This window comes from Jaculus jaculus, chromosome 9, assembly GCF_020740685.1.
Source record: "Jaculus jaculus isolate mJacJac1 chromosome 9, mJacJac1.mat.Y.cur, whole genome shotgun sequence".
NCBI classification, from domain to species: domain Eukaryota; kingdom Metazoa; phylum Chordata; class Mammalia; order Rodentia; family Dipodidae; genus Jaculus; species Jaculus jaculus.
The window spans coordinates 118,948,814-118,970,352 of record NC_059110.1 but is presented as its reverse complement, the minus strand read 5'-3'; the positions used below and the strand labels follow the sequence as shown (position 1 = coordinate 118,970,352).

At 47.4% G+C, this 21,539-nt stretch overlaps 1 protein-coding gene across 1 annotated transcript in view; it reads left to right on the top strand.

The window, feature by feature from the left end:
* Positions 1-21,539, top strand: part of Rnf213 (ring finger protein 213) — a 118,527-nt gene that overhangs the window by 45,662 nt on the left and 51,326 nt on the right. The window contains exons 18-27 of the mRNA XM_045159438.1: positions 2,683-2,856; positions 3,227-3,376; positions 8,761-9,323; positions 11,192-11,357; positions 11,906-12,123; positions 13,657-13,797; positions 14,610-14,774; positions 15,511-16,663; positions 17,317-17,510; positions 17,710-17,865. Coding sequence (XP_045015373.1) covers positions 2,683-2,856; positions 3,227-3,376; positions 8,761-9,323; positions 11,192-11,357; positions 11,906-12,123; positions 13,657-13,797; positions 14,610-14,774; positions 15,511-16,663; positions 17,317-17,510; positions 17,710-17,865 — 3,080 coding nt within the window. The remainder of the gene's footprint in view (positions 1-2,682; positions 2,857-3,226; positions 3,377-8,760; positions 9,324-11,191; positions 11,358-11,905; positions 12,124-13,656; positions 13,798-14,609; positions 14,775-15,510; positions 16,664-17,316; positions 17,511-17,709; positions 17,866-21,539) is intronic.

Genomic DNA, 21,539 nt, shown 5'->3' with positions numbered 1-21,539 from the left:
CCCTTTCGTCACGTGCGTGCTGTGTGCAGCTCCTCTGCTGGCATGTTGTCCCTCCCGCCATCTTGCTCAACGCCTGCTTCCAGATGAAGAGGTGGAAATTCAGAGTGCGCAGGACCAACTGACCCTGGTTTCAAAGGGAATATCGAGCTGGGCATGGTGGCGCACGCCTTTAATCCCAGCACTCTGGAAGCAGAGGTAGGAGGATTGCCATGAGTTCAAGGCCACACTGAGACCACATAGTGAATTCCAGGTCAGCCTGGACTAGAGCAAGATCCTACCTCAAAAAAAAAAAAAAAAAAAAAAAAAAAAAAAAAGAGTTGGCCATGGTGGCACACGTCTTTAATCCCAGCACTTGGGAGGCAGAGGTAGGAGGATCACCAAGAATTTGAGGCCATCCTGAGACTACATGGTTAATTCCAGGTCAGCCTGGACCAGAGTGAGACCCTACCTTGAAAAACAAAACAAAACAAAACAAAAAAAAGTATTCAAAGAGATTATCAAGAACTCAGGTCTAAACCCAGGTAGACTTGCTCTGAAGCCACCTTCTGTCACTCTGAGACCAGCGTTGACTGAAACAGAACACAAAGTTCTGTCTGATCCCCCTGGCCTGCCTCGTCCCAAGTGTCACACACTGAAAGTGTGACATTCAGACCTGTGGCTGAAGAGGGCTGGGTTTGGTGCCGTGCATGTTGCCAGGTTTGTTGTCCTGGATCACTGGCAAACCCCGCGAGCCCCTCGCCAATTCCGACAGGCAGGCCATAATATGCCATCAGTGAGGTGAAGGTGCCGTGTGTACTGGCTATCGTGCGTGAGTCATGTATCATGTTTGTGTATGGTCAGTTAAAGTTTCAGCTTTATAGAAAAAATCGTGGAAGGGGCTGGAGAGATGGCTCAATGTTTAAAGGCACTGGCTTGCAAATCTGATGGCCTAGGTTCAGTTCCCCAGTACCAGATGCACAAGGTGGTGCATGCATCTGGAGTTCGTCTGCAGTGCCAGGAGGCCTGGTGCTCTCCTGATCTCTCTCCCCCACCATCTCTTTTCCCCAGTATGTAAAATAATATATATATATGTCTCACTCTAGCTCAAGCTGACCTGAAATTCACTATGCAGTAAAAAATCATGGGAGAAAAAAACCAACAACAAGAAAGCCGGGTGTGGTGGTGCACACTTTTAATCCCAGCACTCGGGAGGCAAAGGCAGAAGGATGGCTGTGAGTTCGAGGCCACCCTAAGACTGCATAGTGAATTCCAGGTCAGTCTGGGCTAGAAGTGCAGGGATCTGTAGGACATTCTTTGGGTTTTGATAAACATATGATGACATTTATTGGATGCTGTAATATCACACACAATAATCTCACTGTGCTACCTGTGCATTTGGCTTACGTGGGTACTGGGGAAATGAACCTATTCCTTTGGCTTTGCATGCAAGTGCCTTAACCACTAAGCCATCTCTCCAGCTCCACACTGTATTTTTTTTTTTTTTTTTTTTTGAGGTAGGGTCTTGCTCTAGCTCAGGCTGACCTGGAATTCACTGTATAGTCTCAGAGTGGCCTCAAGTGCTGGGATTGAAGGTATGCACTACCATGCCCAGCAACTAGATTTTTATTTTTTTAATATTTATTTTTTATTTATTTGTGAGAGAGAGAGGAGAGAGAGTAGGGGAGAGAGAGGGATAGAGAGATAGAGAATGGGCAGACCAGGGTCTCCAACCACTGCAAACGAACTCCAGATGCATGTGCCACCTTGTGTATCTGACTTACATGGGTCCTGGAGAATCTAAGCTGGGTCCTTTGGTTTTGTAGGCAAGGGCATTGACCACTAAGCTATGTCCCCAGCCCCAGCAACTCTATTTTAAAATTTTTTATTTATCTATTTGAGAGAAAGAGAGAGAGAGAGGGAGAGAATGGGCACGCCAGGACCTCTAACCACTGCAAAGGAGCTCCAGACACATGTGCCACCTTGTGTATCTGGCTTAATGGGTACTGAGGAATTGAATCTGCGTCCTCAGGCTTCATAGGCAAGCACCTTAACCACTAAGCCATCTCTTCAGCCCCCAACTCTGCTTTTTTTCATCTTTTTGTATGTGTGAGTGAGAGAGTAGAGGCATATCTGTGCCACAGTGTGAACATGGAGTCACAGGACAGCCCTGGACGTCAGTCCTGCCCGTCTGGCTTGTTTGAGTCAGTTCTCTTATTCACTGGACCCAAATTCAAGTCCTCAAGCTTGCATAGCAAGCATTTTCACCCGCCGAGCCATTCCCCCAGCCCCTCACGCCATAATTCTGCAAGGTAGTCAGACATGCCGGAGGTGCAGCCTGCTCTGGGGGTGCTGTGTCCCACCAGCTGGACTGGGGTGGAGCTTTTTCTGCTCTGCTGCTGGGGTTCTTGTGGTGCCTGTTTGAAAGGCGCCTATGTAGTTCTTAGAACCCTTAAGAACCCTGTTCAGCACAGGCTCCCCTAGCTGATTTTGGCCAGATGAAGAAGCCGTTCCCAGTTGTGGAGCTGTGGAGATGAACCAGGGTTACACCTGTGAGCCTCGTGCGAAAGGCATGACCAGTGACAACGTGCACCCCAGAAACCTCGCCTAACCACTGCCTGTGTCATGCAAGAGTCAGGACAGAATGAGATGGAGGGAACTGACCTGGTCAGTGCTTTCCCCTAACTGTGCTTTCTCTCTGATCAGGAACAAACGAGAAAATCTTAGCCAACATTACGGAGGAAGGCAGGAAGCTGATGGCCACTGCCAAGTCCGTCTTCACCAAGACTGCACATGACCTCGTGCAGGGCACCATCTTGATCGGACAGCTGGAGCTGATCCTGCAGCACACCAGTCAGTTTTTGGACATCTGGAGCTTAAGTAAGTGTGGAGCCGAGGTCAGGCTGCTGTGTGATGATGCGTGCCAGGAAGCCTGGGTTTGTGGATGTCCTTTGCTGACAGGTGATCGTTTTACACTGTAATCAGCAGCAGCTGGTACAGGAAATATAGACACCATGGGTTATTATTCTCAGGAAAATCATGGGAAAGCATTAAAAAAAATGGCCAAACAAGAGGGCTTGCTCTGTTTCCCTTCCTTGCTGCCAAGCTCATGGGTCTTTTCATTTTGAGAGACTGGCTTACCAGGAGCCCTCCTCGTGGGGATGACCAAGGGTGTATTCATTGGGAGGCGGAGATCTCAGAGATCTCGGGGTTGTGAGATCTATTCAGTTACTTTGTGGATGTTTTCCAGACAGAGAAAGTCTTTTGTCCCAAGAGAACACATGTGATGTGAAGAAAGTGTTGGACGAGAGAAAGGAAGATCTGCAATTCCTCAACACAGAGCAGAGATTCGTGCAGAGCCTCCTGGGGCTGTGTGCGAAGGTCAAACACCACGTACAGGGTAGGATGCAGTAAACTGCATTTTTATTTTTGTCTGTTAGGTTTAATTTTCTTCTTTTTTTTTTTTAGTTTTTATTTTTTCTCAATTTTTGTTAACATTTTCCATGATTACAAAAAATATCCCATGGTAGTACCCTCCCTCTTCCCCCTACTTTCCCTTTTGAAATTCCCTTTGAAATTCCATTCTCCATCATATCCCCTCCCCATCTCAACCAGTCTCTCTTTTTTTTTTTTAATTTTTTTAATATTTATTTACTTGAGAGAGAGAGAGATACAGAAATGGGCAGGTAGACAGAGAGAATGGGCACGCCAGGGCTTTTAGCTGCTGCAAATGAACGCCAGATGCGTGCACCCCCTTGTGCATCTGGCTAATGTGGGTCCTGGGGAATTGAGCCTCGAACCGGGGTCCTTAGGCTTCACAGGCAAGCACTTAACCGCTAAACCATCTCTCCAGCCCTCTCTTTTATTTTGATGTGATGATCTTTTCCTCCTCTTATGATGGTCTTGTGTAGGTAGTATCAGGCACTATGAGGTCATGGATACCAAGGCCATTTTATGTCTGGAGGGAGCACGTTGTGAGGAGTCCTACTCTTCCTTTGGCTCTTACATTCTTTCCACCACCGCTTCCACATTAGACCCTAAGCCTTGGAAGGTGTGATAGAGATGTTACTCAGTACTCCAGTCACTTCTTTCCACCATTATGATACCTTCTGTGTCATCCCAAGGTCACTGCCATCTGAAAAGAGAAGATTCTTTACCCAAAGTGAGAGTAGCATTAATAGAAGGGTATAAATATTTTTTCATTTTTTTAAATTCATTTTTGTTCATTTTTATTTATTTGAGAGTTACCAAGAGAGAGAAAGAGGCAGACAGAGAGAGAGAGAGAATGGGCACGCCAGTGCTTCCAGCCACTGCGAACGAACTCCAGACACGTGCGCCCCCTTGTGCATCTGGCTAACGTGGGTCCTGGAAAATCGAGCCTTGAACCAGGGTCCTTAGGCTTCACAGACAAGTGCTTAACCACTAAGCCATTTCTCCAGCCCATAAGGGTATAAATATTAAGAGAAGTGTTTACTGAGCACTTAGATAAGCACAGTTTATACATTTTTCCAAACATTAGCAGATGTTATACCCCGAGGGCTCATGACTACCCCTGTTTTAAGTTTTCAGTATCAGGGATGTGTTTCCCCCCCCCCCCCCCAGTCCAACTGGAGGGCAATTAGTTTCCACCATGACAGACATGCCACTATTGCACCCATTGGCTCATTTGGCCTGGCTGGCCAATTATAAGGCTTTCAGTGTCCACTGTTGAGTATCTTCACTGGTGATATCTCTTTCTCCCATTGAACTACATGTAGAATGGCTTCTTCTAGCTTTCTGTCAGCTGGTCTACATGGAGGAGGTTATCAGCTCAGTTCCAGCAGGATTTCTCAGTGGCCTTGCAGCCCGAGTATGTGGAGTCTTCAGCAATAGGGTCTTACCATCAATTCCTGGTGGGAAACCAAGGGCCTCAGCAATAGCCTATAATGTTCTGGGGGCATCAGGAACCTCCCTGGCCAACAACTCACTGGCGGTATCCCATCCCTGGCAATGAAAATTTTCTAACAACGATCTATGGCTCCTGTTAGGTTTAATTTTCTTTGTCGTTATTTCTAACAAACATTTTTTTTTTCGGTGCCAGGGATGGAACCCAGGACCTTGCCCATGCTAAACAGGGGCTCTAGGCTCTACCACTGAACTATATACTTCAGCCTTTGTCTTTATTTCTAACTCAGTTCTGAGCTTTCCTCATTGTTTGTCTTTCCTCTCATAACAACCTGTTGGAGTCTTCCAAACTGGGAGAACTTCCTGTTCCAGGACACGGATATAGTCCTGGACTCTGCTCCATTTGATGCTTGTGTTTGGCAGAAACAACCTCGGCGACTTTCCCAAGGAAGAGACCAAGCAGCTGATGGTCTGAGTTGTGTGCCTGAGAATACCTGTCCTCATGTAGGTGTAGCATCTGGCTAGGAACAGAAAGGTAGCTTGGAAGGTGTTTCCCTGGGGAATGGGGAAGGCGTTGCTCCATAACTAGCTCTTCCATGCTGTTGGGAAGTCTGAGGCAGTCCTAGTCGCTGATCCTTTGTGTGTGAGACGCTTGCGCTCTCTGGAAGCTCGTGAGATCTTTCTGTCCCCAGGAAGTTTCTTTTTTTTAATTTAATTTAATTTTTTATTGACGATTTCCATGATTGTAAACAATATCCCATGGTAATTCCCCTCTCCCTCCACTTTCCCCTTTGAAACTCCACTCTCCATCATATCCCCTCCCCCTCTCAATCAGTCTGTCTTTTATTTTGATACATCATCTTTTCCTCCTGTTATGATGGTCTTGTGTCAGGCACTGTGAGGTCATGGATATCCAGGCCGTTTTGTGTCTGAAGGAGCACGTTGTAAGGAGTCCTACACATCCTTTGGCTCTGATATCCTTTCCGCCCCCTCTTCTACAATGGACCCTTAGCCTTGGAAGGTGTGATAAAGATATTGCAGGGCTGAGCACTCCTCTGTCACTTCTTCTCAGCACCATGATGCCTTCTGAGTCAGGATCCTGAAGTTTCATGATGATAAGCCTTGGTGTATGTTTTTTTCTGCCTGCTGTGTTTGGTATTGGCAGGAGGCCAGTCTAATCTAGGAGTCTAAGGCCTTGAGTTCTGGTGCATTCTCTCATAGTGGTTGGCTATCTTCACCCTCACACCCTCATGATTTAATTCCTGTCCATTGGCTCCTGGACCTCGGAGAGGATCTGACCTTGATGACTCCTGGTCTCTTTCCCATTTCTGGATTTTGCTTTGGTTTCTGAGAGGTTTCCTCAGAATTTTGTCTTACATCTTTGAATACCAAACTTTTCGTTTCATCTCATGAATGTTTAAAGGACTTCATTTTATTTTAATTTTTAAAATTAATAGACCTTTTTATAATATTTATTTTTATTTATCATGTGGGGGAGAGAAAGAGGGGAAGAGAGAGAGAAGGGGCATGCCAGGGCCTCTAGCTATTGCAAGCAAATTCCAGACACAGGTGCCACCTTGTGCATCTGACTTATGTGGGTACTAGGGAATCAAACTGAGGCCCTTTGGCTTTGCAGGCAAGTGTCTTAACCAGGAATTCATTTTTATCCTTCTGAACGATCCTTCTATTATCTTGTTCTCATTTTTGACTAAAGTACTTTATTTTTCTGAGATTATTAGTATTTTTAGCAGTCTCTTTTTTTCTCGCTTAATTTACCTTGTGCGTGGTGCCGGAGGCCTCATGCAGGCAAAGCAAGTCTTGACCCCTCAGCGGTTCTTGGTTGGTTTTGACATCAGTTTCCCATGTGAAGGGCTTCCTGCTCTGCCTAGAGCATCATATTTATGAGAAGAGACCTGACAAGTGGGTTAGAAGGCTGAGGGCTTCCATACCAAGATCCATAGAGTGCTGAGGAACCCTTGGGGTCACTCTGGCTCTTGAGGTCTTCTGGTGGGCTGGTCACCCTGCTTCTGGCTTTCTGGGAATGAAGGAGGAGGAGAGAATGGCAGGAGCCAGCGTCCTCCTGGTACCAGCCAGCCTCCCATTTACTCCTTCCTCCTCCCGCCTATTGCCTGTGTCTCACGGCTTGCTCTCCTCAGACTGAACACCCTCTCCTGTCCCCTGTTAGCTTTCCCAGAAAGGGGGTAGGTCCGGAAGTGTTCCTGAGAATACTCCACTGTTATCCCTTCTCGAGGACGAATACCTGCCACTGCCTGGGTACGTACCGGGCAGTTCCCTGTGGGTCCTGGGGCAGGTGGAGCTCAGTGGACTAGGCAGCTGCTATTGCAGCTCCCCCTCCCCTCCGCCTTCTCTCTTCCTCTCCTCCTCCTCTTTCTTCCTCTTCTTTTCTCTCTCTCTTTTTAGGGGGAGTTTTTGGCTCTTTGAAACAAGATCTCACTCTGTAACCTGGGCTTGCCCCTGCAGGACTTAGCATGGAGTCGAGACTGGCAGTCTCGAAGCCCCTTCTCCTTACTTCATCTCTGCTCTCTGGTTTCCAGAACCGCAGCACCCAGCTTGCCAAAGGGAGCCCTGTGATACACTCTTGACTAGGGCCCCACTTCCCACTGTCCCTCCCCAGGGTTCTGTGTCTTCAGGCCACAGGTTTTCACCTGCCTCACTTTTTTTGCAGTTTACCTCCTTTTCTGTCTTTACATCCTTATGGTTTATGACATTTTTGTTTGTTTGTTTATTTGTTTTGGTTTTGGTTTTTGGTTTTTCAAGGTAAGTTCTCGCTCTAGCCCAGGCTGACCTAGAATTCACTATGCAGTCTCAGGGTGGCCTCAAGCTCATGGCAATCTTCCTGCCTCTGCCTCCCAAGTGCTGGGATTAAAGGTGTGAGCTACCATGCCTGGCTTGACTTTTTTTGGGGGGAGGATCCGGGGGAGAAGAAGTTGTGTTATGGATTTTTTGAGGCAGGGTCTCAGTCTTGCCAAGGCTGACCTGGGACTCCCTCTGTAGCCCCAGGCTGGCCTCAAACTCAAAGGTATCCTCCTCCCTCAGCCTCCTGAATGCTGGGATTAAAGGTATGTGCCACCATGCCTGGCTTGGTTTAGAACTTTTTATTTATTTATATATTTGGAAGCAGAAAGAGATAGAAGATAGACAGAGAGAACAGGCATGCCAGGGCCTTTAGTTACTGCAGAAGAACTCCATATGTGTGTGCCGCTTTGTGGGTCTAGCTTTACATGGGTACTAGGGAATCCAACTCACGTTGTTAGGCTTTGCAGGCAAGTGCCTTCACCACTGAGCCGTCTTTCCAGCCTGGTTATGACTTTTTAAATGCGGTGCCTGTTCTTTCATCGGCCTACGATTCAGGAGGAAGAACACACCTAAGTGGGAAGGAGGACAGATGTCTCTGTGTGTTTCCTGAGGAAAAATCCCAGCACATGATTGTCACATGATTTCCTTAGTGAAAGGTCTAGAGGACTGGAGTCATAGTTCAGTGGTAGAGCACTTGCCAGGCTCTGGAGTAAAAAACCACGTGTTGTGCAAACATGACCACCTGAGTTTGGATCGCCTGAATCCATGTAAAGCTGCCTCTACCTGCCTATTTCTGTATCTCTCTCTCTTTCTCAAATAAATAAACAAAAATAAGATCTTTTTAAAAAAATAAAAATAAATCTAGTTTTTCTGGCCTGGTAGCACACATCTGTAATCCCAGTGCTCAGGAGGCTAAGGCAGGAGGATCATCAACTGGAGGTCAGCTTTGGCCACCTAATGAGACCCTGCCTTAAAGAACTACGCCTAGCCAGGAAAGGGGAAGTGATTATGTGACAGGGACATGCCACACCATGCTCCCATGCTCAGAGGCCTGATTCTGACCTCTCCTTGTGGTCTCCACAGTGGATGTTGGAGAGATAGAGGCCATCCACTCAGAGGAGCTCTCGGGCAAGAGGCTGGACGAAGCCGTGATGAAGCTCTCCGACTCCTCACCCTGCAGGAGAAGGACGCATTACTGCCTGAGCCAGCAGGTCCGAGAAATGGCCAGCACCATACACTTGCTGAAAGACAGCCACATCTTCCAGATCTTCTGGGAAGAGGCTGCGGAGCATGCTAAAGAGTCGAGACTTGAGCTTCAAGATGCCTTTGAGTGCCTGTTCCAGCCTTCCTACAAAAAGTTCTTGAAACTGTACGAGAATTTGAAATCTGGAAAGATCACCTTTGCTGAAGTTGATGACCTCTTCAGGGACTTTGTAGATAAATACGGTGACCTGACTTCTGAGCTCCACATCATATGTTCTGTGGACATCCAGACGGAGAAGAGTTGGATCCCAGAGCGTGTCTGGCAGATCAAAGAATACCATAGCCTGCACCAGGCTGGCAGCTCAGCCAAGGTCATCTTGCAAGTCCGGAGCACTTTGGGCATAACCGGTGACTTCAAGGTTCTTGACAAGTTACTAAACCTTGTAAGTTGTTTCCTAGGCCCTCCTGTTGGGTGGAGGGGCTGACCTCAGCCTCCTTGGGAGCAAGAGGGTTTCTGGCCTCTAAAACTAAGGAGGATAATATGCCAGCTGGGGACATTAAGAGCTCTTTGAGGTGTACTTGAGGTTATACTGTACCAAGAACTTAATTTAACCCCTCTTGATGGATAATGTGACTATATTTTAGGCCGTAAGTTTTCCTGGGTCAGTATGAGCATCATGAATTCAGAAAGGAGACAGGCATGGTGGCACTCACCTTTAAGCCCAGCACTCGGGAGGCAGAGATAGGAGGTTCACTGTGACTTCGAGGCCAGCCTGAGACTACATAGTGAATTCCAGGTCAGCCTGGGCTAGAGGGAAACTCTATTTCAAAATAGATAAATAAATAAAAATTCAGGAAGAGGAAGTGGTGCTTTTTTGCTTTTTTTTTTTTCCCCCTGAGATAGTCTCCTGTAGCCCAGGCTGGCCTCAGACTTACTATGTAGCCAAGGATGACCTTGAACTTCTGATCTTGCCTCTACGTCCTATGTGCTGCCGTTACAGACATGGGCCACCACACCCCACTTATGTGGTGTTGAGGGTGGAGCCCAGGGCCCTGTGCAGGCTAAGTAGGCACCCTGCCGACTGAGCCACATCCTCAGCTGAAGCTGTGATTTTTGATGGGGACTTCAGTAGTCCTGGGGCACAGGGAAGATATCCGTTTTGTCACTCGTGCGGTTCCAGGGGCTCCAGCTGTAGCGCAGAGTCATGCCTTGGTCCTGGCACAGCTGGAGTGCGGGTCTTTCCTTCTTGCCTTTTAGATTCCTATCTATAAAGTATAGTATCGTCCATGCTACAACAGAGGCAGGTGGGATAGTGATGAGAGTTTAGCATGAACTTTAGAATTATGCACACTTAACTTGGCCATTGCTGCTGCTCTGGGCTCTTTCCTTCCTTCCTTCTTCATCCCTCCGTCCTTCCATTCTCTCTTCCTTTCTTGAAGTAGGACCTTGCTATGTAGCCTAGGATGTCTACAATTATGTATTATGTATTCCCAAACTGACCTTGAGCTCACTGTCTTCCCACCCTGCTTCCTTAGCTCAGAAACTTGAGGCATGGACAACACACTGTAAGGAAAGTGTAAGAGACAAGCAAAAGAGAATACCAGACTTGATCTCTATAGATTGTTTATTTAGACAAACAGCGAGGGGCAGCAGACTTCCTGTGGGATCAAGGCTGAAGCACTGGGCCAAGCTGGGGTGCAAGCTTATAAGGAGGATCCTAAGAGAAACAGACGGTACCAGCTGCAGGTCCAAGGGAAGTCGATAAGGAACTGTGGTTATTTGTGTCCTTGCTCAGAATAAGCTTTTTAGCCAACTTGTCTAGAGAGGATGATCCACCAGACGGTTTCTGTTCCCTCAAGGTTCTCTTGAGTTGAGGGAAGTTTATCAATTGGGATTAGCCTGTCAAGGCCTTATGTCTCTGTGACTTCTTTATTGCCTGCTAGTTTTAGGGAGAGTTATTAACTCTTTAGTTCCCTCTGGTGTTCAGGGAAGGCTATGAACCCTTCACCCACCCACCCACCTTTGGTCCTTGAGCAATAATGCAGGAGAAACCCTATGAACCTAGAAGTGCTACTGTAAAGAACAGATTTCAAAGCCCATGTGAGCTGCCCAGGGACACCAGGTAGAGGGCAGCAAGGCGGTGCTGATGTCCAACGAGCTCCCATTGTCCTCCACACTGGAGGGGGCACTGTGCTCTCGGAGTGCTGCCGCACATGCAGGAGCGTACGCAGGGCAGGGCTTGCGGCTACCTGTAAACTTGGGGGTATCCTCTAGCTAGTACTAGCCCCACAGCTGAATTTCATCTTGCAGACAGATGCCTTAGAGAACTGTCACCACAAGAAACTGGACCAGATCAGTTTACATCTCGTCAAGGCCAAGAAGCTGCTCGAAGACATCAGCGAGCCCCGCCACCACTGCCTGAAGGAGCTGGCCCGGCAGAGAGAGTTCGTTGGCTGGCTCCGGGAGTCACTGGGAGGTATGGCTGGCTTTCTTGGGTTGCCAGGGGCCCACAGGTGGCTCCAGATGGTTTGCTATGGGGTTCCAGAAAACTTTAAGGAATGCCTCCCCCTTGGCCCCATGCTGGCAGAGGCCAGGGAAACGGATGTTCCTTCCCTTCCTCAGCTAGAGAGTCAGCGTCCGTCCATCTCCGGGCATCTTTCAGGTCCCTCCGCCCTCTGGATAGTTGCTATGAACTGCTAAGGGTCTCTGTCTCTCAAATCGTGCCTCGTTAGCTCGTTCTGTCTGATGATGACTACCAGGAGGCAGGGTAGCTCTTGCCCTCTGAGGCTTTGTCCCCCATGAAGGCTGTGCATTTTTTTTTTCCAGCCAAGGGATTGGCGGCCTGTTTAGTTATGCAGGTTAGACAGAGGAGAGGAAGAGGCAGGGGAGAGACCAGGGGTTGGGACGAGTGCAGGCAGCAGCCTTGAACGTCCATTCCTGATCGACTAAGAATGGCTACTCAAGATCTGGCTCTCGCGTCATCGTGGCGTGGTCATGCGCTGACCTCCCTCTTCTCTTCTCAAGACATCAATGAACTCAAGGTGTTTGTGGATCTGGCCTCCATCTCAGCGGGGGAGAATGACATCGACGTGGACCGGGTCGCCTGCTTCCACGACGCCGTGCAGGGTTACGCGTCCCTGCTGTACAAGCTGGACACGTGTGCGGGTTTCAGCGAGTTCATGGAGCATCTGCAAGAGCTCTGGAAGGCTCTGGACAATGACCCAGACCTGCCCAGTAAGCTGGTACGCCTGGCTCTCATTCCAGGACCCAAGAGCATCAACGGCCAAATGCCTGTGGGCTGGTTAGGCAGGCAGCCTGGCTGTTTGAATGGTTTCTCTGCATGTGAGGGTGTATGCTCTTTGCTTGGGTTAGGAAGGCACACACAAAATATATGTCTATCCCACAAAGCATAGGGAAGAATGACTGAAAGGAAATGTGTTGAAATGTTACCTGTAGCGTTCTCTGAATGATATTTCCCATTGTATCCTTGTTTTTGGTATTTCCCACAATTGGTGCTACTTTTATTAAAAAATATAAACATGGGGGGCAGTTAAGGTGCTTGCCTATGAAGCCTAAGGACCCAGGTTTGATTCCCCAGTACCATGTAAGCCATATACACAAGGTGGCACATGTGTCCGGAGTTTGTTTGCAGCGGTTAGAGGACCTGGGGCACCCATTCTTTCCCTCTCTCTTTCATAACTGAAATATATATATATAAATATATATATATATAAATATATATATAAATATATATATATATATATATATATATTTTTTTTTTTTTTTTGGTTTTTCGAGGTAGTGTCTCACTCTGGTCCAGGCTGACCTGGAATTAACTCTGTCATCTCAGGGTGGCCTTGAACTCATGGCGATCCTCCTACCTCTGCCTCCCGAGTGCTGGGATTAAAGGCGTGCGCCTCCATGCCTGGCTTATTTTTTAAATATATATAAATATGGGCCTGGAGAGATGGCTTAGTGGTTAAGGCACCTGCCTGAGAAGCCTAAGGACTGATGTTCAACTCTCCAGGTCCCGCACAAGCCAGAATCACAAGGTGGTGCAAACACAGGAGGTCTCACAGGTGCACGAGGTCGCACATGGACCTGCAGTTCCACTGCAGTGGCTGGAGCCCCTGCCATGCCAATTCTCTCTCTCATAAAAAAATTACTGCGTGTGCGTGTGTGTACATAAGTGATCTGTACTGGGTCTGAATTCACTTATCCTCATCCTTGCCCAGTGAGCAGAAATGTCCGGTGTGCCGGAGCAGCCTGGCAGGCGGGCCATGCATGCGGCTCAGGGGCGGGTGGGATGGTCAAAGAGGGAGGCTTGAAACTTTCCTAGCAGATCACACCTACACCAGAGCCTGGATTGCAGGTTTCCCCAAGTTCCCGGGGTTGTTCTTAGGCACCCAGATGAACACTAAGATCTTGGGGGTCTACAGCACTGTTTCTCTAGTGTTTCTCTTTGGAGGGTTCCCTACACCCATGCCCTTCACTAGGAGCTGGGTGTGTTGCTGGCCACCATTCATCTGTAGATAGAAGCTGAGTGTCCACCACATATCAGCCGGAGCCTCCAGCACCAGAAGCATGAATAATGAACACACTTAGCGTTAAGCCAGAGCACACAGGAATGGCGGGGGTAACTGGGCAGCTGCATTCCGGCCCAGTAGAAGGTTGTGTGGAGTTTGTCTGGCAAGGGCATGGGCAGAGGATGGTAGCAAGATATGGGGACAATGACATTGTTCCAACTCTGACTTGTGTTCTCTGTTTCCCAACAGAAAGATTCTGCCAGGAACTTGGAGTGGCTGAAAACAGTGAAGGAAAGCCATGGGTCTGTGGAGCTCTCTTCCCTGTCCCTGGCCACAGCAATTAATAACAGGGGCATCTATGTGATCAAGGCACCCAATGCTGGCCAGAAGGTTCGTCCTTCCCATCCTCCTGGCACAGCTTTGGGTGGCCCTGTGGTCTATCTCTAAAGCTAAGGGGAACCTGGCATGGTGGCTCATGTCTTTAATCCCAGCACTTGGGAGGCAGAGGTAGGAGAGCCCCTCTGAGTTCAAGGCCAGCCAGGGACTACACAGTGAGTTCCAGGACAGTCTGGACTGGAGTGAGACCCTACCTCAAACGAAAATTTAAAAAGTAAGGGCTGGGTGGGTGTGGTAGCACACACCTTTAATCCCAGCACTCAGGAGGCAGAGGTAGGAGGATCGCCATGAGTTCCAAGCTACCCTGAGACTACATAGTGAATTCCAGGTCAGCCTGGGCTAGAGTGAGACCCTACCTCGAAAAAAATAAGAACAGTAAGAGCTGGAGAGATGGCCCAGCAGTTAAGGCACTTGCCTGGAAAGCCTAATGACCGAGGTTCAACCACCCCCCCATACCCATGTAAAGCCAGATGCACAAGGTATCATGTGCATCTGGAGTTTGTTTATAGTGGCTAGAAGTCCTGGTGCGCCCATTTTCTCTCTCTCCCCTTGCAAGTAAATAAAAATATTTAAAAAGATAAAAAGTAATGGGTTCTCGCTGGGCATGGTGGCACACGCCTTTAATCCCAGCACTCGGGAGGCAGAGGTAGGAGGATTGCCATGAGTTTAAGGCCACCCTGAGATGACAGAGTTAATTCCAGGCCAGTCTGGACCAGAGTGAGACCCTACCTCAAAAAAAAAAAAAAAAAAAAAAAAGTAATGGGTTCCATGCCAGCAAATGACCCCTAAATGTGTGATGTTCCCAGGTTTCCCCAGACAGCGTTCTGCACTTGATCCTCCCCGAGGAACTTGGCGGCCAGGAGGCCTTTCGCAACTACTCGGCGGAAGACCTGAAGGACCTTTTGAACAAGCTGATGCTCATGTCTGGCAAGAAAGACCACAGCAATGTGGAAGTGGAGAAGTTTTCTGAGGTAAGCACTCGGGTTTGTGCTGGTGCCAAGCAGAAACCACCCTGGCCTCGAGTTGGGGCCTGATATCTTATTACAGAGTTGTCGAAAGGGTTAAAAGTGGCTTCTGCTCAGGGGCCCATGTGGATGAGTTTGGGGGGTCAGCAGAGCACCCGGGCACCCTGAATGGCTGCCCCAGAGAGATGAGCTGGGGCGGGCCCTCCAGGTAGTCGGTCCTGTGGGTTGGAAAGAAGCTGACCTGTAGCTAATTCTTAGGAAGAGTCCTCAACAGTCACACTGCTTCTGTAGACCAGCAACAACCCAAATTCCTAAAGATCCTGCCAACATCGCTGCAGGTGTGTTTGTGTAAATGTCTCTCTGGATTATGGACTCCTTTTCCGAGGGTCATGCTCGCTTAAAACAGATGTGGTGCCCAGCTGGAATCCCAACATCTGGGAGGATTGGGCAGGAAGCTCTTGAATTTGAAACCAGCCTGGCTGCATAGTAAAACCTTGTTTCAGACAAAAAAAAACAACAAACAAAACCATCAGCTTCATGTGAGCTTGACAGACAGCTCTATCTTTTCCTTCTTCCCGGATCGTATGAAGGAGGCAGGGATAAGGGGCAAGCGGTGAGCACCATGCACATTTCCGCCCTCAGCATCACGGGCCCCACTCACCGGTGGTCCTCGGAGCTGTACACTAGCGAGCCTCCCTCCAGTCTGGGCTGTGCATTCGCCTCATGGTTCTCTTTCCCCCAGGTGTTCTGTAGCGTGCAGCGGCTCGTGCAGGCCTTCATCAGCCTGCACTGTGCCGGCAACATGCTGTTCAGGTCCTGGACCACCGAGGTCTACTGCTGCCCCAGGTGGAGCATCTCCATCCGCATGGACTTTGGCTTGGAGCTGGTGAGCCAGCTGACAGGAGGTGGGGACGTCATCCAGCTCCTGGGAGACGTCTGCAAGCAAATGGAGCACTTTCTGGATCAGTGGAAGGAAGTCGTGGCGCAGAAGCGAGCCGAGCACTTTTACCTCAACTTCTACTCGGCTGAGCAGCTGGTCTACCTAAGCAAAGAGCTCACACGGCTGAACCCCAGCCAGGCTGCCCTGACCATGCTGTCCTTCATCAAAGGCCACTGCAGCCCGCGAGATGTCTCTGAGGCCACCAGGCTGTATGACAGCAAGGCTGACAGCCACCACGTGAGGAAAGCAAGAGAGCTGGCAAAGCTGATCCCTTCCAAGACCAGCATGGTGAGCAAGCTGCAAGAGCTCATGGAGCTGTCCATGGTTTGTGTGAGTGCCCTCCTGCCAGGCTGCCTGGACCTGGATGCCCTGGGCCACTGCCTGGCCCATCTAGCTCAGCTGGGCGGGCCTCCCGTGGAGCGGCCTCTCCCCAGGGGCCTGCAGGTTGGCCAGCCTAACTTGGTCTTGTGTGGACACTCTGAGGTGCTGCCAGCCACCCTGGCCATCTACCTGCAGGCGCCACACCAACCCCTGCCCTCCTTTGACGAGGTGCTACTCTGCACCCCAGAAACCACATTTGAAGAGGTGGCACTGCTCCTGCACCGCTGTCTCACGCCGGGCTCACGGGACCGCAAGGTCTACAGCCTGCTGTTCGCAGACCAGCTGAGCTATGAAGTGGGCTACCAGGCCGAAAAGCTCTTCCAGAACCTGTGCACGCAGCACCACCGTGAGGACTACCAGCTGGTGATCGTCTGTGACGCAGCCCGAGAGCACTGCTACCTTCCCTCCACCTTCAGCCAGCACAAAGCCTTACTGGTCCCTCAGGCCCCCCTCCCAGTGCTCCAGGACTACCTGGAGCACCATTACAAGGTCCCAGAGCAGACTCTATCTGCAGCAGCCGTGTTCCGAGACCGGATGTGTGTTGGGGTTGTGACCTCAGAAAGAGCTGGTGTTGGTAAGGAGGGAGCCAGCGGAGGTGGGGTTCCTTGTGTTCCAGATGCTGTGCAGTGACATTTCCCTCTCTGGCAGGGAGGTGACTGGGAAGGTTTTCAGGAGGGGGAAACTGAGTCTTAGGGAGGGTCTGGCTTCTCTATAGTCAGTGCCCCGCTAGAGCACTATATCCTTTGTCACCCAATTTGCAAATTGAGCAATTGCCAGGAGCCCATCCCTTCACCTATGAAGGCTTCTCTGCGCTTTTCTTTTCTGCTTTCATAAAAGTAAACGCTGTTGGCCTCTTTGGTGCCCACGTTGGTTGTGGTTGTGAAGAAACACTGGTCCTCTCTCTTCAGCTGCCACCCGGCTTCCTGGGAAGGAAGCTAACTTCCTTTCTGTTGGCTCTGTCAGAATAGTCTGTTCTCCCTGCATTTCACTGCCCCTTCCCACAAGGCACGCTCCTACCTGCTTTCATGAGCTTAGAGTCCATCCTCAGCTCTAAGGAAAAGGTGAGGTCAGTCATTGGGTAGTGGCAAGGAAACTTGATGCTGCGAAGAGTACAATTCTATAATGTGGTGTTATTGCGCAACCAGGTCTTCACTATGACTGCATCCCTGGATTCTCTTCCTCTTGTCCGTACATCTGAAGTCTAATTTCCATGTGCTCACATTACAGGAAGGTCTCTGTACATCAGTAGATTGCACGACAAACTGAAAATGAAGTTACGTGATGGAAACGTGCCTTTAAAAATTATTCGGTTAACGGACCCCCGGGTGGATGAGAATCAAGTCCTGAGCTCCCTCCTGCCTTTCTTGGAGAAGAAGTATCAGAAAATGCCCATGATATTCCACATTGACGTGACCACTTCTGTAAGTGTCTGCGCATGTCCTCGGATGGGCTGCATCAGGAAGGACAGTGCCCACACCCTGGCTGCCTTCTGCAGGAAGAGCTGCCTCCACGTACATTCCTGATCAGCATCATTCTTTCAGAGAATAAGCAAAAAGGTCCTGAGGTTGAGCAGTGCTGTGGTTTTGTGTACTGACAAACCCATGTGTTTTCTTTTTTTAGGTACAAACTGGAATTGGGGTCTTTCTTTTCAAACTCCTCATTTTGCAATATCTCATGGATATAAATGGGAAAATGTGGCTTCGGAACCCATGTCATTTATATGTGGTTGAAATCTCACAAGGGAATTCAGTACAGCCGAAGAGTTCTTCCAAACTGGTGAGCGTCAGAAAACAAAACAGGGTTGGGATGATGGTACAGTGGTTAATGGTGCTTGCTTGCAAAGCCTGCTAGCCTGGGTTTGATTCCCAACGCCCTCATCAAGCCACACACCTGGAGTTTGTTTTCGGTGGGAAGAGGCCCTGGACTGCTCATACTCATTCTTTTGCTCCCTCCCTCCCTCTCTCTCTTCCTCTCTCTGTCTCTCTCACACACACATACACATATACCCTTTCTGTTTAAAAATCAGTAAGTAAAAATATTTAAACCAACCAAAATGGCATAGTAACACATGCCTCTAATCCCAGCACTCATAGCAAGAGGATCAAGAAGTTCAAGGCCAAGATAAAACTGTAATGTTGTTATGACAACCGCATACTACCCATGAATTCACGAGGTAGTCTCAGGGTAGCCTCAAATTCACGGTGATCCTCCCGAGCACTGGGATTAAAGGCATGTGCCACCACACCTGGCTTGTTTTCAGTTTTTATTATTACAAAATACTACATAGGTATATCCCCATATGTGGAAGTTTTGTATGTTAAAGTTTACTTTGTGTTGATTCCTTGGAGTGGACTTGCAGTCATAGGATATTTATATATTTGTTTCTAATCGATATTTTGAAATGGCTTTCCACTACTATTTACTCAATATTTTTCTTGAGATGATAGGAGATTCAGCTGTCTACATGTTTTTTCCTAATTAGTGATATCTATGAAATCATGAATTTGCTGTGCTGATTATAAGTTTTTCTAATATGGATTAAAAGGCATGACTAACCTGGAAAAAAACCTGTTATGATGTGATATTCTTTCCAGTAGTGCCACTGTGTTTTGTCTCCAAATAAAAGAAACTTATTGTAATATGTTTGCAGAAAATTTCTAAACAAAAATTCTACGCTTATTAGAGTATGGGAATAGGGATCTAAATTTTACTTAAAATTATATATATACTATATATATATAATATACACATACATATATGTGTGTGTATGTATGTGGCAGAGAGAGAGGGAGGGAGGGAGCAAAAGAATGAGTATGATTTTTTTTTTTTTTTTTTTGGTTTTTCATGGTAGGGTCTCGCTCTAGCCCAGGCTGACCTGGAATTCACTATGTAGTCTCAGGATGACCTCAAACTCACGCTGATCCTCCTACCTCTGTGTCCCGAGTGCTGGGATTAAAGGCATGTTCCACCATACCCAGCTTTTTGGTGCTAATTTTATAATTGGTGCAGTTTGTCCAGTTTTTTCTTACTTTTAAATTCCAACTTAAAATTATGCAGTTTAACAGTGTTTAAAGTAGAAAAGCATGACTGACTGTTCATGCTTTAAAATTATTTTAAAATAGGTATTTTATATTGTTTTATCCATCTCTCTTTGCAAGCAGTCTTGAGGCGAAAGATAATTCTAACAGGTTACAATACATTTCCTCTGTACGTAAATTATATGGGATAATAGAACTCCTGACCCATAATATTCTTTGAAAGCTAAGCTTTAAACTTTATTTTATGTCTTTTCACAAATAAATTAGTTTGAAACAGAAAGTGGCCACTTGCCATTTTGACATCAACTCATTTTGCAGGCATAGGCAACTATACATTGTTTAAAAAATATATATTAACTTACATGTATACCTGTCTTTTGTCAGTCATCTCTCAGTTCTTGAAGCATAATACTTTCACCATTCCATGCCTTAATATGCTTGCAATACAAAAATATCTTCAGGTGGGTGAAATGCCAAAAGGCTTCCAGGGTTTAGAGTGAGAAATCAACCAGCATTGGGCTGTGGTAGCCAAAAACCATCGGTTAGCTGAAAGATCATAAAATACAATTATTTTATTTATTTATTTATTTTGGTTTTTCAAAGTAGGGTCTCACTCTGGTCCAGGCTGACCTGGAATTAACTCTGTCATCTCAGGGTGGCCTTGAACTCATGGCAATCCTCCTACTCTGCCTCCCAAGTGCTAGGATTAAAGGTGTGCGCCACCACACCCGGCCGATTATTTTATTAATTTGTGGTTAACATCAAATGGAACCAGACTTGTCTAACATTATTTCCCACCAACAAATACTGTTATGTGTAAAAGTATTGCATATGTTCTTTCACATACCACTGCATTTACTGGAGGTGCTGAGAGGACTGTATATATTATTTTAATCATAAGTTTACTTTTTTACTCACCCTTGAAAGGAGTATTTTCTTGTGTGTGAAAGCAGTTATAACAGCTTTGTTTTTAATTAGCTAAAAATGTTTTATATATTTCTCTAATCTATTGTCCTTCACATTCTGTTGTCCTAATTGTACTGTTTTCTGATTTGTATTTATGTCTTGAGGCAGTAATTTTTTAAAAAAATATTTTATTTTTATTTATTGATTTGACAGAGAAAGAGGGAGAGAGAAAGAGAGAACGGGGTTTCCAGCCACTGCACACTAACTCCAGACATGAGCATCCCCCTTGTGCATCTGGCTAACATGCGTCCTGGGGAGTCAAACCAGGGTCCTTTGGCTTTGCAAGCAAACACCTTAACTGCTAAGCCATCCCTCCAGCACGAGACAGTAACTTTATAAATAAATATAAACCTATAGTTAAAAAAAAATTGCTGGGAGCCAGGCATGGTGGTGCACGCCTTTAATCCCAGCACTTGGGAGGCAGTGGTAGGAGGGTTGCCGTGAGTTCGAGACCACCCTGAGACTCCATAGTGAATTCCTGGTCGACCTGGCTAGAGTGAAATCCTACCTCGAAAAACCAAGAAAAAAAAAAGGTTGCTGGGCATGGTGGTGCACACCTTTAATCCCAGCACTCAAGAGGTAAGAGGATAGCTGTGAGCTAGAGGCCAGCTTGAGAGTACACAGTGAATTCCAGTCAGTTTGGGCGAGGGTGAGACCCTATTTTGAAAAAAATAATAATAAAAATAAAATGATTAAAATATAAGGAAATTCAAGTCCATACTCAGCTACATAGTGAGTTTGAGGCCAACCTGGGCTGCATGAGATCCCATCTCAGAATATATATGTAAGCAAACAAACAGGGCATCCATAAGACAGAGCATTCCTACACACAGTCATTTGGGCTCACCTTCATTCCCACATTCTTATGGCTTTCAGCCACATATTTACTGTGGCTCCCAACTTTTGCCCAAGGGAAGTAGCTGAGTATGGCATTGGCAAAGAAAATTCCATCTTCAAGCTTATTTGCATGTGTATGTTGTGATATACATATATATATTCCATCTTCAAGCTTATATATATATCCATCCATGTGTGTGGCTGTGTGGGATAGGCCAGAGGTCAATGTCAGATATTTCCTTCCATGATTCTCCACATTATTTATTATTATTATCATTATTATTATTATCTTGGTTTTTCGAAGTAGGGTTTCACTCTAATCCAGGCTGACCTGGAATTCACTATGTATTCTCAAGGTGGCCTCGAACTCGTGGTGATCCTCCCACCTATGCCTCCCGGGTGCTGGGATTACAGGCATGCACCACCACTCCTGGTTGTTGTCTTGAGACAGGGTTTCTCAATAAACCTAGACTTTGTTGACTTGGCTAGACTGGCTAGGTAGCAAGCCCCTAGGATCTTCCTGTCTGCTTCCCCAAAGCTGGGCTGATAGGTGCACACCATTGCCCCCAGCTTTTTTTCACAGATGCTGGGGGATTGAACTCATGCCCG